This window comes from Channa argus, chromosome 14, assembly GCF_033026475.1.
Source record: "Channa argus isolate prfri chromosome 14, Channa argus male v1.0, whole genome shotgun sequence".
Taxonomy (NCBI): Eukaryota; Metazoa; Chordata; class Actinopteri; order Anabantiformes; family Channidae; genus Channa; species Channa argus.
The window spans coordinates 23,227,071-23,242,566 of record NC_090210.1 but is presented as its reverse complement, the minus strand read 5'-3'; the positions used below and the strand labels follow the sequence as shown (position 1 = coordinate 23,242,566).

Sequence of the window (15,496 nt, the reverse complement as noted above, 5' to 3'; positions counted from 1 at the left end):
AGGAACATCAATGGCTTTGACATGACATAGTAAATAGCAGGCATCATCTGGTGATATGCATTTTTTTTTACCTGCTCTGTATTCACGGAGCTCATTTGTCCTGACATCTGGTTCATGTTGCCACCACTGCTGGCCATGACCCCCAGGTTCATGCTGTTGTTGCCATTGTACATTCCTCTGTTGGGTTGTGTGGAGTACTGCGATTGGGGCTGTTGAGGGTACATGCTGGACACATGCAAGCTGAGTCACACAGCATGCACACTATGATTTTCCCAGACACAAAACTGTGATGTGTTTGTCATGTTTGTTTGCTTGTTCCGTTTTTACCTGTTATTGGCGGAGATGCTGGCAGGTTGTGGCCATCCGTTGAGATCAGCACTGGCCTGGTAGCTCGGGGGTCCTACGTGGTTCGGACCCTGGGGCTGGTTTTGTGGTTGGCCCTGAGTCTGCTGTAACATGGGGCTCTGACCCTGCCCCATCCTGGGGGACAACAGAGGGCTCTGTGGGGTGGCAGCGCCACATGAGAAGCCTGCATCCTGGTGCTGCTGCTGGTTCATTCCTGATGAATAAAGTAGATAAAAGGGTCAGGTGAGAGAACTCACATCTAAAAACTAGAGATCTAGTAAAACTTGACACAGTAACACTGAATTCAAGACTAATGGGAACCATGTTGCCACTAAGCAACAAGAAACAACCAGTTAATACTTCTTTTCTTTGAAACTTTACTTTAAAGTCCAGTTCTTGGTTAAGGAGGCACTATGAACTAAGCGGAGCCTTCAACCTCCATAACTGTCAAAATGCCCCTTGCAATGAACCAAACTCTTAGAATCTTAGATTTCAGTAAGATCAAGGGTGAATTCACAATAAACAGAGAACACACACACACACACACAGAGAGAGAGGCCACATAAAGTCAGGCAGAAGACAGAAGACGTCTAGTACACCAGTGTCACCACCACAGCTCGTATAAGACAGGATTAACAAATGCAATGCATTAGTCTCCTGATTGGTTTATAACAGGGTTAAAAATCCTTCAGATAAGAAATTAATTGGATGAAGTGTTAGTGATACTTATGTCAGATTAAAGAAGAAAATTCTGTGCACATAAAAACAGACCCAGCACAAGAGCACGTTCTAATCATGCAACCTCTAAATTTGATCATCACCACCACACGCAAAGAAAAATATAAATCTTCCACACATACAATGGAGAGGCTGCCTCTGTGCTCTCATTATATACCTGAAGTGCCAAACTGGAAGGCACTGTGCTGTGATGGCGGACTCATTACCCCACCATACTGCCCGCTTACATTTCCCATCATGCCCTGGCTAGCCAGATGGTGGCTGGGGGAGAGAGGGGAGGAGAAAGGGCTGGAGGAGCCAGGATGAGGAGGTGGAGGAGGAGATGGCAAACCGGTACCGTAGCTGGAGGCTGGATAGGGAAATTGCTGTGGGTTTCCCTGTGGGAGACGTGGATTGGTGCCACCCATGGGCATCTGCATGGGAGCGGTGCCCCCACTGGGCAAGTTGGGCGGCATGTTGATGCCCTGAGTTCGCATCATCATGGCACGCTGCTGGTGCACGTGTTGTTGCTGTTGGCGTTGGCGTAGGTGGTTGCTGAGGTACTCGCGTTGACGCTGGGCTAGCATCTGGGCATTGAGGTTTCCCTGCAAAGGGGAAGCACAGAAAGGCGACAGTCACATCGACAAAACAGGATGTGAAGAGGATGTTATCAAGACACGGGTTAGACACCATGTGCTACACTGTGATGTAAACGATCCTCACAGAGTTGATTCAAATAAGTGGTGCCAGGCTTATTTAAAACACAGGAGGAAAAAGGTCTCATCAAGTAACGAATACAGATTGTTACTTCAATGTGAAGAGTTCAAAAACACGTTGTCCCTTGTGAATTGTGGAAACATACAACACATGGATGGTACAGTTAATGTTTTACTGTAAACCAAGCGTTGATCATTTTGAATCCTAAGCTCGTGAACCCAGGACAATCGCACTTCAGTATTGACTGCTGCCTCACACAGGTCTGATGATGATGGAGGACATCGGATGCCGCTACCAAGTGAGGTGGAAGCAGAGAAACGAACAAAATACACATATGTAAATTACAGACTGACCTGGTTTGGTAGGTTAGACCTTAGAGGTAGATTCATAGTGGACACTCCACTCATCTGGTTCACCATTGGATGACGGTTCTACAGGGGGGATTGATACGGTGCTTTAATAGAGTGTAAATGGAAAAGTATAGGAGCAACAACCTCATCCTTACAAATACAGTTGCCTAAAACATCAACTTGACATACATTAAATAACTACTGATCCTATATGGATCCATAAACTGAGTTCTTCGACTCTTTCACAATCTAAAATTATTCACAAATTAGGTCCTGCTCAAAGTCAGGCCCATTGCGTCCACGTCCTGAGGCACTAAAACTGTTATGGTCATCAATAAACTTGTATTAGTATAAAATACGTGCAGTAAAAGAAACGGGTTATGTGTCTTTATCCGTGGTAAACTTTTAAATTTAGGACTATACAATACTTTCACATAACGTCAAGTATTTATTTCTGTGGTAAAACCTCCACTTGTATCGCTGATTTATTAACACATAGAAGGAGTTAGAACTAACTTCACTGGCACAGAAATGTATAAATGGAGGTGCAAAAGTCACACTTAGTCTGAAAACGTTGCCAAATCATCAGTGCTACTTTAGTTCATGTTATACGTTTGGCTTCCCCCCGTGTTCTCCACCAGGTGGCAGACTAGAGTCAAAAATAATTTTGTTATTGAGGAGTTCAAAGTGTGAGTCCCTTGTCGAGTAGTGTATTTTATTATTTGAGGTCGAGATGAACCATCCAGTCTGGATCCTGAGACCCACAATAAAAAGCCTGAAGGACGGAAATGTAGTAAGGAACAAAATGCATTAACTCAGAGTAGAATGTGCAAAAGGGAAATGGAATCTTCAAAGAGACAAACTACTGTGTAAACCATCAGCAGTCACACACCAATCAGTGCATGCATGCGGTCACCTTTATGAGTGGGTGTTTGATTTGCCGTGTGTGTACGTAGATGCTATGTGTGTTTATTGTCAAGTGTCTCAGCAGCAGAGAGTTGCTGAGGACGGCAGAAAGCTAAAACACATTTGTTCCTTTCTGGCTGTTGCTGTACGGGGTAAACTCAGTGAACCCCGCTGCCATCGCTGTTTACTCTGTTGCATCATAAGTAGGAAATGTTTTAAGTGTAGACTGGTCTTTTTCACTATAATGAGAGTTGACACTGGGTGACAAGTCACTTGTCATTAGCATGAAGTCCTTATTGCAAATTTAGGCATAAAATCCTTTTCCTGCACAACAAAAAGTTGGTGTCTATGAGTGAAGGTCTCATTCACCACTTTCAGCAGGTCACTTTTTGATTTGAGTTTCTTTTAGCCATCAAAAATTATAATATTGATGTCCTATTGCCACCTTACTAAAACTTTTTTTTTTTTTTTTTTTTAAAGGCTTAATCACAGATTTGTAACCGTAAAACCGGAATCAGTTCATTTCAATAGAACAGGCCTGACCAGTGGATTTGCTAAGTCAAAAATACTGACAGGAACTCGGTCTGTAACCGTTGTGACGCTGCTGGAGAGAAATGTAGAGAATCAGTCAGAGATCACATTCACATTCACCAGTTACAAATAATAGTATACACTGCAACATCTAGAAGCAGTCACTGGTCGCCAAGCATCATGCACAACCTACAAAATCATCTTGCTTCTCACAAACCCCTGACTTCAGCGGATTGTTACAGTCAGGCCCCTGAGTCACAAAAATATAAAAAGACTGGTATAACATAGTTGGTGCCACCTTACCAGCTGGGCCTGAAGTCTGTGCTGCAGCTGGATTCTCAGATTGTTTGGGGGCTGAGGTGGCACCATTGCATTGGGCCCCCCCGGCCTCATACCGTTCGGTCTCAGCCCCGTGCTCCCAGGCATCCGCATCATTGGGGGGTAACCAGCAGGTGACATCCTTTGCTGCCCCATGTGGCCACCCATAGAAGGGCTGTGGAACCCACCATCAGGAGGCATGCAGCCATAACCTGGCTGGCCACCGTAGTGCTGGTTGTAAAGGGGAGGCTTGATACTAGCTGCTGGATCCGAGGAACCAACGTACTGGTCCCGATCTGGGAGAGGACCCTGCATAGTGGGAAGACAGGATATGGGAAAGAGAAGTCTTTCAAATTAAAATAGAGTGTTTCTCCTCTCTTGTGAATGTTTGTTCACAAGGAAATTGCAGTTTTAAATCTCATTAAAATGTTTTTGTATGAAGTCAGACTGAGGAACATGTCATTTATAACAATAACAGCAATGCTACAGATATATTTATATTGAAGTTGCAAATTGGCATCAAATACAATACAAAGTGTCCAATATTAAAGATGGGCAAAAATGTCTTTAAATAAACTATAAAAAGACTGAACAAACGTTTTTTCATTCAGTAAAGTACATTTATACTGCTCCCTAGCCGGGGGGGGTTTCATGTCAGGAGACCTCACCTGTCCAGCCAGTGTAGGGATTCCCAGCATCTTGTCAATCTCCTCCAGACCCTCGTAGTCCTTTAGCATTGAGCATAGCTGGCTCAGCAGGGCTCCTTCATCTGAATGGCCATCAGGCCCCGTGCCACAACACCCCATACTGTCCTCCTGAGGAATGCTGTATGGTGCCCTGGAAGGCAAAATTATGTTATTGTCATACCAGACTCAAAGGTCCAGATGGCGCTTATAGGCTATGTCCAAAAACTGTTTTATGCTTCAGGATAGAATGGATGGCTACCTGTTTTGGTTATTGTAGTGATCAATCATCATTTGGTCCGTCCACGGTGCAGTCTGATTGGGTGGAGCTTGTTGTTGAAGGTAGGCGGGATTGGCCATGTCCATCTCTGAAGCAAAGAACAAATCAGTATCACCTCAGGATTTGATGAGTTTATCTCTTTCTTATGTCTGTGAGTTTCTTTCCGTTATCCCCTGTTTGCTTCTCACCGTTGCCGATCATTTGCTTGTTGACCACAGCTCTGGATCCAGGTGGGCCTCTTGCAGGCTGCACAGAATTGGGCACCATGCGACCAGGTCCAACTCCCTGACCCATCACAGGTCCTGCAGTGCCCCCTGCGGGTCCCTGAGGGCCCCAGCCCTGCTGCATTGAGCCTCGCATTGACCCGTTGCTCAACATGCCTGTTATTGGAGAGAACCGTCACAATTAGCTTTTGCAAATGTGGTTTCAAAAGTGGTTTCAAAAACATAAACCTTAATAACCTTGAATCTGCATTGAATTTAATTTAAGTTATTCCCAAACTCCTGTGCCAAAATTACATAAATACATCTTACGATATATTTTCAGAGCCTCAGCTACAACACAATGAGAATTTTCAGCCAGAAAACCGTTTCTTTCTGCCTGACCTGGATTGGCCATGGCAGCTTGGTTGACCATGCCTGCATGAGTCCCCATCATGCCTTGCTGCTGTTGCTGTTGTAGTAATGAGTAGGGGCCACTGTTCCTGTGCTGAGGAGAAGGGAAAGGCCTGGTGGGGCTGGGGACCATATTGCTGTCCAGAGACATGCTCCTGACTGACGGAGGACCTCGATTGGTTGGTCCCGGTCTGACGGCACTGAAGCCTGCAAGGAAGACGTGTTTTTCTTTATTCTTAGTTGTCACATGTTGAACTGTAAATATGAACTGTAAATGTCTATTTTTTACAATTATATACAATAGTAATTACAACAAAACTCATTAAATTAACTCAGACACAAACCAGCAGGGGGGAAGGCTCTGTGCCGATTCGGGGGACTGCTGCTGCTGTCGGTCATTTGCAGGATATCGCCGATGATGGTCTGTTTCTCCACAGAGGAACCGGGCGGCACAGAGGAAGAGGAGGACGAAGAGGAGGAGGATGGTCCTCTGGCCAGCGGCTGGCCCCCATACAGCTGCTGCTGGCCACCATTCTGCAAGTCCTCCAGCAGGTCTTCTAGCTCCTTTGTCTGACATCAAAAACAGGATTGAAGAACAGTTCATAGCACTAGATGACTGGCAGAAACAATTTTAAAACTATTTTGAAATAACCATAAACTTTAGACATTATCCTGTAAGAGCATTTTCATTCAACTGGGTTCTAATATAAACCTTTAAAAAAGGTCCTATATTATGCCCTTGTCAAACAACTTTAAATAGGTCACTGAGGGACCTCAGTGACCTAAAGGTGTTAACAGCTGAAATACCACATACTTTTAAAAACATAGTTTTACATACAAAATTCTGATTGGCCTGTTTAAGCACAGATGGACAAAGCAAAGAAGGGGGGGGGGACTTTTGCATGTATCTACACACACTGTAGACCCACACAAATGGACAAAAATTATCAAGTAGTTGGTGCTGTATAATGGGGGATTTTTAATAAAAATTACAAGGAAGTCTGATATTCAAGGACTAAAAGTTTGCATTCTTCAGGATCCACATGCAAAAATTTTTTGCAACACACAAAAGTACTGCTGCAGACAACCTTTATCTTTAAAAATGTTATTGCTTTTGAAATAGTTTTTGAAGTAAGACGGAGGCTCTGAGGTGATGAAACCATGTGTGCTGACAAAGAACAAGGGAAGCGTTTAGTCAAGTCCAAACATTAAAAAAATATCTAGAAGGTTTCGGCCGCTTCAGACGCATTTTCTACGAAGAAATGTTTTCATCTTGTTTAATATTTATATCATATAAAATGTACAATGAAAGTAAAATAATATATTCTTTATCTTGAACTTACAGAAAACAGAAAATATGCGAATAGCAAGGTGGCACAATGGCTAAATGCAGAGACAAAATATTAAACTAAAATGGGAAAAGAAGCTGATATTCACTTTCTATAACACTCAGCGTTACAGTGTAATTTAATCCAACTCACACACACACACACACACACACACACACACACAGCACTGACATGGATGGATCCTGTTGCTGTACAGTTGATGAATAGAGGAGGAGCTAAAAATAAACTGCCAGCACTAATGAGGTCATGTGTGATGTACAGTTGGACACAGTCACTGTACTGTTCAGCTAGAGTGTGCACGCACCCACACACACAAACACAAATTCTATCAAAACATTTTGTGACACGTTTCATGTATTTCACATGAATCTAACACATGTTAGCGTACACTCTGCACATGCTTTCTCACACACACACACACACACACCAGCTCTACTGCAGATGCACTGTAAAAATGTAAACACTGAACTCTATGTACACAACCTAATACAAACACACACAAACACTGTAACCCGGATTCACACACACTCTCCTTCTGTACTTTCCCATAAGTACTCCAACTACACTTAATACAACAACACACACACACACACACATTAATTTTACCCCTTATTTCTCTAAATTAATGTTAATCGAATTCCTAATTCAAAGCATTGTGCGATGTATTTCTTCACAAAGGTTCTCTATGGTATTGCTGCATCTACAGACGGAACAACTACAAGAGACCTGCTGGCCAGTTTCTCCTAGGCTGTACTTTATTTTCCTTTACCTTGTTTTGAAGAGCTGGAACTATATGTGAACAGTCTGAACCTCTGCTATTAAAGCACCTTCCTAGCAACAGCTCTTCAAAGCCTCACTACAATACAAATCAACAATTCCAGGATCATAGCCTCTGAATGGTTCTCCTCCCCGCCGGCAGCAGGAATCACAATTGTTGATCAGTGTGTTGCCTTTGTCCTTGAGGATGCTGGATTTCGGAGCCCTGGCCTTTCTCATTCTGACTCTTTCTGGAACCAACGTCAACCATGTAAACGCACCTGCATTTTGAATAAACTACTCTCACTTGGCCAAACTGCTGTATTTTACCATATACTTGTATAAAAGGTGTGGAGCTGAGCTGTGACAGATACCTTCAGAGGGTTTACATGTAAAGTTTATGTCACAGGTTAAACTCTATTAACTTTACATTTACATTAAGTCACTTGGCAGACGCTTTTATCCAAAGCGACTTATAAGTGAGGTTCAAGGCAGCAAAGTCCTATCAGAAGAAGCGTGTCCATGTCATGAGATGCAAGTGCAAGAAAGAGCAGAAAGAATCTATATTTTTAATATAGATTCAAGTCTGTAGGAAGGTGCAGAAGAGTTCTGTTTTTCAGCAGTTTTTTGAATATTAGGAGTGAGGTTGTTGAGCGTTTAGAGTTTGGTAGCTCGTTCAAGCATCGCAAGAGTTTTGCCTGGTATCTTCTGTGTGGTGCTGGGACCACTAGACCTCTTTCGTTGGCAGAGCGCAGCGAAGGGGAGGAAATGTAGGACTGAATGAGGGAGTTGAGGTAAGCAGGAGCTGTTGAGGTGATCACCCTGTGGGCAGGAGACATGCTGAAGCTAATGTTGTGTTGTGTTAAAAGTCTGACTAGGAAGACAAGATCTTCAGTCTTGTAAAGGCTGAGATGAAGATGTGTCTCTCACATCCAAGGAGAGAGGTTAGATAGACAGGCAGAAATGCATGATGAGACAGTGGAGTCAGGACAGGAAGACCTGTGTATCTTCAGCTTAGCAGTGATAGGAAAAGCAATGTGAGCAGATGATAGAACCTGGGGACTTAGTATGGATGGAAAAAAAAGAAGAGGACCAAGAACTGAGCCAAGCGGCACACCGGTAGAGAGACTATGAGAGTCAGAAACATACTCCTGCCATTATACCTTGAAGGTTACTCCCAAGTGAGGCCAAAGCCAGGCTAGAGCTGATCCAGACATGCCCAAGTCAGAGAGTGCCGACAAGAGGATCTGATGTTTACAGTGTCAAAGGCAGCAGATAGATCGAGTAGGATTAAGACAGAAGAATGACCTGAGACTCAATGACTGTCTGGAGTACCATTTTTTTGGAGTAAGAACAGCTTTCTGGTGTCCGTGGTGTTGCTGAGCTTCTCCTGGAAGTATTCAGTCTTTGCTCTGGTGACACCGTGAGAAAAAGACACAAGCAGACGCTGATACTCAGCAAGAGCCGATGGAGACTTGGATTTACACCACTTCCTCTCAGCACTCCTGTGTGTGGTGCGATGATCACGGATCCACTCGGTGAGCGATGGATTAGAGGCCGAGGGATGAGCGGGTCTAGATGACATGGTGCAGAGACTATCCAGACAGGATGAAAGTGTATTGCAGAGGATGTCTGTGGCTGCATCTATATCGAAGGTGGAGAGGTCCTGTTGTGGGAAAAGAGTTGCAGAGACCAGTGAAGAGAACTGCTCCGGATTGAGAGGCCTGAGGTTGGGGCGGAATGTAACAAGTGTTTCAGGAGGTCTAGGGATGAACACTGGGAGCCGAATAAAGAAGTGATCTGATAAATGCAGACGAGTGCCCAAAATGTTGTCTGTGGTGCAGTTCTGGGTGAGAATGAGATCCAGGTTGTTACAAGCTTTGTGGGTCAGGGGAGTGGAAACCAGTCTCAGGTCAAACGTGTTTAGGAGCGAAAACCAGTCAGCCGGCCGGTTTGTCCAGGTGTATGTTCAGGTTTACAAAGATAATGAGAGGAGTGCTGTCTTCAAGCTCATCCCAGAAGTTCCCCCAGGTGGCCCGGCGGTCGATACATCACAATCATGCGGACTGTAATTGGCGCGTTATCCTAATGGCATTATATTCCAAGGATGACGGATTGTTAATGGGTGCTTTCTGTGAAAACTCAGGTCAAAAGTCCAGTCCCACCCTTACCACCTGACAAGCAAAGAGCGTGAGAGAAAGCAGAATTGGTGGAGAATAAAGCTGGGGCAGACATGTTCTGTGGTGTGATCCAGGTTTCTGTAAGTGCAAGCAGCTGAACAGCTGACTGTGCAGCAAAAGCTGGAATGGAGTCAGCGTTGTTCACTGCAGACTGGCAGTTCCACAGGGCAAGAGAAAAAGAGGCTGGTGACAAAGTGGCCTGGGTGAGAGTGCGCAGGTGTGAAATGTGCTGTCTTCTAGTAGGACGACATGTCCCGTGTCTGCGGAGGAAAAAATGGACCTGCTGAAAAGAAGAAACATGGGTGTCCTCGCTAGGTGGACTCACGCAGGTAGACTTGTTGGTCTTCACACCAGGAGGGCTGATGCTCCAGCCCAACAGGTACCTTAAATATGGTCTAAATTGAAACCAGCTAATTTGTGTACCTTTGTTCGGTCAGAGGTGTGAACGCTCGGTGATTACTAAGCTGAAACTACCACCAACAACAGACCAAATATCCATTTCACCAGTAGAGCAAAATTTCTACCTACAGATCTTAGCACTATTAAAAACCGACCAAATCAGCAGACTCAAGAGATTTGACAGAAAGTCCGCTACCTCTGAAACCAACAAACAGCACTTACTTGTTCAGTATTTCTCCTGTCCTAGCTTGGTGCTTGTCCTTCCATGTATGGCAGATGTGGATGACCACCCTTTAGCACTAAAGAGTCTTTTGTTTGCTCACCCATTGAAAATGAATGCTGATATGGGTTTTACTCGCATCACTTACCTATTAATTAAAAACTTTCCCCTTTTCACACTCACACATTGAGTCACACATCAGCTAAGTGTTCAAACACTACTTCTGTGCATCATTTGCTAGCGTATTTTGTGTTTCAGGAAGACTGACTAATGATTAACACATCTGCCCGATGCCAAGCATCAGCTCAGCAGTCACTGTGCTTCTCACATCAAGCTGTTTATAGGAGCTGTTAAATACATCCATATGTAAATTTGTTAAGTTGACTGAATTCCTGATTCTATTTACTAAGACAGAGTTACATTGATTTGTTGCTTAGTCAGGCAGCTGTTCAAGCAAGACATACTTCAGATACTGCTAGAGGAATTGCAATGGACTGCTATTTACTCGGTACAGACAAAGATGGACACAAAAGAATGACTCTATGACACCAGATTGAAAGTGTCAACCTCAGTTTAGGATAGTAAAGTATGAAAAACTATGCAGGAAGATTATAAATAATCTTCTGTTTCTAATCGAAACCTTTACGTATACGTGTCATGATGTGGGTTGTGTGTGTCTGATTTATTAAAACGCTACTGACGCTAAACCCTACAGTAGGCGTCTGACTTCGTTATAATGCCTAAAACTGAAACCTGACACCCAGGCTAACTATTTGTGCTTTGAAACTCAAGGGGACAGTTACCAAGACAGAGACAACGAACACCGAATGATGGTGATGAAAGATGGTTGACTTTTAACCTCGGCGAGAAGTAGTCAACTTTTTCAAGAGGTTATTCTATTAGAATGGTAAGATGTGAGGGGCTTTCCCTGACCCTTACCAACTCTTACCATTTTGTCTTAAAGTCCATTTTCTCCTGAATTTCACAACTTCCTTCTCTTTAAGCTAAAGCTTTGAGGACTTTATTTTGAGGGACTTTCTTTGGTGAAGGGGTGAATAAAGTGAAGGGAGGTGTCCTGTTTTCTCTGGTTGGAGCTGCATGTTAATCCCTATGATATCTGTACCAAAATTTGCCAAGATTTTTTTGTAGATTTTTACAGATTTGTTTCACATGCAAGGTAGAATTAGAGACCACCCGATTTCCTAAATGGCTGCTTTCTAATGATTCTTTTGCTGAAAAATATCTTATGAATTATTACCTTAAACAAACAATCTCGTTTTGATTGTGCCATTGATTTGTTTTAAAGACATCCACATTATAGTTTTACCTGAAATATCAGGCAATGTCCATTTTCTCTGCTACAGCTCAGGGGACATCTTCAAATTGCTTATTTTATCTGACCAATAGCATAAAACCCAACAAAATTTCAATTTAACATGACTTAAAATGGAGAAAATCAAGTGAATTCTTACATTTGAAAAGGTAACACTACACCAGCAACCGGCATTATTCTATTATAAATAGCTTAAATAAGCAAATGACAATCAAATGTTGTGGTCATGAGTCATACTGGATACAGCACTGACCTGGTCGGACACGTTGAAACCCACTTCCTGTTTCTCTGACTTATTGTTGCACAACTTTGGCCCATCACTAGGTTCCGTTTTAATGGATTTTTCCAGGATGCCGTTGTCATCCCTATCCAACAGATAGCGTAGCAATGCATTGTCCTTCTTTTTAGGGCTCCCTGGTTCCTGTTTAGTGCAGAGCTCATCCAGGGTGGCCATGTTGTCCCCTGAGACTGACTCAGGACCAATGGAGTCTTTTCCGGTGGCCTCAGCTGTTAGCTTGGCCAGCTCCACCGGTGAGGTGCTGTTCTGTAGCAACCTGTGAAGAATTTTGTGTTTCTCCTTTAATGATGTCGAGTGGTTGTTAGGTCCAGCTCCACCCACACCCCCATCCTTACAGCTCTGATCCCCCAGGGGCCCTGGTGGTGAACAGGGATCAGAGGGTTCTAACTTGGTAGTGAGAAGCTGCAGTAGCTTAGTGTGCCCTTTGGTATTAAGAAGGCAGTTTGGTCCATCGCCAAACTCACCTAGGCTTCCATTGCCTCCAAAGCTGTCAGGATCACCTTCATTTCCTTCCCCTGGCTCACACTCCTGGCTCTGGGATGACAACAAGTTGTGGTCCCCAAATGTTCCAAATAAGTCAGTCTCTAAGCTGGGACTGTTCTTGGCTAGTTGGTTAGCAGTGCTGCTGCTGTGAAGAGGGCTCTGAAGACCATCAGGCTTTCTGTCAGGTGACTCTGGATATTGGCCCTCAGTGAGTCCCTGAGAAAACCTGTGGCCCTGGCTGAGGGCCTGTAGTGCATTAAGGGAGTTGAACTCTTGGCTGTTCCCTGTGCTGCTGCATACAGACCCTGGCGAGGGGAGGCCTGCTGCAGGGGAGAAAGAACCAGGGGGACGTTGGGGGTGGTGAGGGCTGTTACAGGTGCCGCTGTTAGCCACCACGCTGGGGCTCTGGCGATGACGAGGTGACAGCATGGCACCCTGGGCCCCAGAGGTGACATTGGGGCTTCCCTGGGCTGAAGGGCTGCCCAGCTTGAGTGCATAATTATTTCCCTGAGGAGTGGGTGCCCTAGCTGATACACCCCCAAAACTACGTCCAGGGGTGCTGGTGCCTAGCGTGGAGTGATGGGTGTTGCTGCTGACACTGGTGTCGGGGGAAGGGGAGGGACCAATCACGCTGGTCGGGGTCATTGGCTTGGACATGGCCTGGCCTCCTGGTATGTCTGGGGTCATACCACCCATATTATCCCTGGAAGATAAAAGCAAATACACTCAAGAATTGAACCTGTCCCAGATGATACTCGTACACAGGCAGGGGTGAACATGTCCACATGTAGAAAGTTTGAGAATGGTAATCTCATTAAACACCACAGGTGGTCAGGGCAATGTTTCCTGACTAAATCAGTATTAATAAATCTTAACAAAGAAAAGTTTTCTGTAAAAACTTGTAGTATTTTTTGATAAAAGGAGGAATTTTAGAATGTTTTTGTATTTCAATTTTTTTACAGTGTTTCACAATGTTTCTAAAGTGTTTAACTGAAACTCGTTTGACATTTAAAAATCTCTTTAAACAATTTGGCATGCTGCCATTTACCTGGCCTGGTTTGTGAACAGGTGTGGTTGAAAACAGTATTTCCTCAGCGTAATAAACTTTAGGATCTTTCCTAACAAGTGCCTGACATATGCCTCTTTAAATTTCGCTTTTTAATTTCAAAAAATTCTGTCACCAGATAATGAAAAGCATGACTGCATTAAAAAAAACACTGATATTCTAACTATTCATTTCTAGAAAATGTCTAAGTAACAAACAGTGCTTTTATTTTAAGGGTTAAATAACTGGCTTCATTCAGTCATGTCATTAACAGTGAATACCTCTGAAACAATGTACACAATGGAGAAGGCAAAGTTGTATAGGGGCCTAGAGCTTTGACAGAGAAAGAGCTTTAAACGAGGATCAGCTTGAGCTACACACCAAACACACAAAGCTCTCACTGTGTCGAATACTGGAGCGGCCATTTTTAACGTGAAATGTGTGGCAGTAAAAAGGCCAAGTTCTTGCCATTGATCCCTGACGGCACTGGGTAACAGTCCCGGCATTGTTTTCTCATTACTGTCCAATTCATAAGTCTGAACGGACACACCAGCGGCTGGTTGCTACTGCGGGTAGTTTTACTACTGTATGCTGAACTATGAAAAGAAAAATAAATTAAATAATTAATTGCAAAGTCAAGTTGCATGTAGCTTTAACAAAAAATGATTTACTTGCAGGGGGACAAGCAATGGGGTTGAGGAACTGGTCATTTACACCTCATTCATGCTTTTTCCGGCTGCTGATCGGTAATTTTAATTTTATTTATTTTATTTTTACATTATAAAGAAAAGTCATAAAGTCTAAAAAGTTTTCCTTTCTAGTGAGAAAGTCACGAAGTAGGCAGCACTGGTGAAAAAAGAAGACAGGACTGAGTGAGTGTGAGGAGGCTATGTGGGCACTGCAGCGGTGTGTGTGAACTCACTGTCAGGTAGGATTAGTAGGAGTGTTTCTGGGTTAAGAGCCACTAATTATTCTCAATTACAGTTTTAGGGTGAAATTGAACAAATATTTTGTTCAGAAAATTTTTTTTAGAGACATTTAAAAATAAATACTGCCTCAAGTCACAAGTTTCCAATAATGTTTCCAATTATTCTACTTCCAATTAAAATAAGTGTCGTAGCTTGAGATAACGTGGACATAAATGGTGCCTCTTCAATGGAATTGGAAGAATTTAAAGCATGGTGCTATCTGAAATGATGTCATTAAATAGACCAGATGTAGCAGATGTCCAAGATGGACATTTTGAAGTAGAATAAGAAATCAATGAAGAATGGCTGGTACCTCTGCAAGATGTGCAGGGACATGTAGAGCTGTGGTTCGTTGGTGACGGGGGATCGGACCAGTTTGCTCTTGGTGTGAGCTGAGACGATGGTGCCGTCTGCCAGGGAAAATCGGTACAATGGACTGAGGGCATTGTCATTCCTCAACACTACAATGACACCCACAGAAATAGAAATCAGAAAAGTCCCAATCCCTAAATGTCAATGTCCTGTAAATGAATGAAATACGCCCCTGGAAACACAAACATAAAGAGGGACGCTACATGAAAGATCGATGAAATAACTACTGTATTATTTAATGTATTCAACTGTCAGACAGTAGAATGAAAAATCATCATCATGGGCGTTAAAGTTGTCAGATTGTTCTTAACTACCGAATCTATAACAACTTTACAATGACCCTTCATACTGCTTATCTTTAAAAAAATAAAATAAAAAAATCACCATAGCAACAACGCAATTCAAATTATTTGACAAAGCTGCAATAAATGTATGAGCTGCAAAAGCCATTGAGCTTCATTAATCACCGTCTTGGTGGTGCTTTTTGGCAAAGGACATTTCCCCATCATTTTGAAGGTGAAACCTCTGGATGCAGCGTCGAACCAGATCCTCCCACCCCGGCTTCATGGACGCTCGCAGTAGACTGGTGTCCAATGATGTGATCTTACCTGGACGAGCGGAGGATTTGATTA

At 43.4% G+C, this 15,496-nt stretch overlaps 1 protein-coding gene across 6 annotated transcripts in view; it reads right to left on the bottom strand.

Moving 5' to 3' along the window:
* LOC137098705 (nuclear receptor coactivator 2-like) overlaps positions 1-15,496 on the bottom strand; it is a 57,832-nt gene that overhangs the window by 5,035 nt on the left and 37,301 nt on the right. For 4 of the 6 annotated variants that reach the window (XM_067475223.1, XM_067475224.1, XM_067475222.1 and 1 more), the window contains 13 exons: positions 15,332-15,472; positions 14,806-14,953; positions 11,952-13,182; positions 5,806-6,031; positions 5,453-5,668; positions 5,036-5,227; positions 4,830-4,935; positions 4,553-4,721; positions 3,870-4,193; positions 2,133-2,210; positions 1,241-1,667; positions 328-559; positions 72-240 (listed from right to left, as the gene is read on the bottom strand). In XM_067475223.1, coding sequence (XP_067331324.1) covers positions 72-240; positions 328-559; positions 1,241-1,667; positions 2,133-2,210; positions 3,870-4,193; positions 4,553-4,721; positions 4,830-4,935; positions 5,036-5,227; positions 5,453-5,668; positions 5,806-6,031; positions 11,952-13,182; positions 14,806-14,953; positions 15,332-15,472 — 3,659 coding nt within the window. The remainder of the gene's footprint in view (positions 1-71; positions 241-327; positions 560-1,240; positions 1,668-2,132; positions 2,211-3,869; positions 4,194-4,552; positions 4,722-4,829; positions 4,936-5,035; positions 5,228-5,452; positions 5,669-5,805; positions 6,032-11,951; positions 13,183-14,805; positions 14,954-15,331; positions 15,473-15,496) is intronic. The other 2 variants (XM_067475226.1, XM_067475225.1) reach the window with 2 other exon arrangements.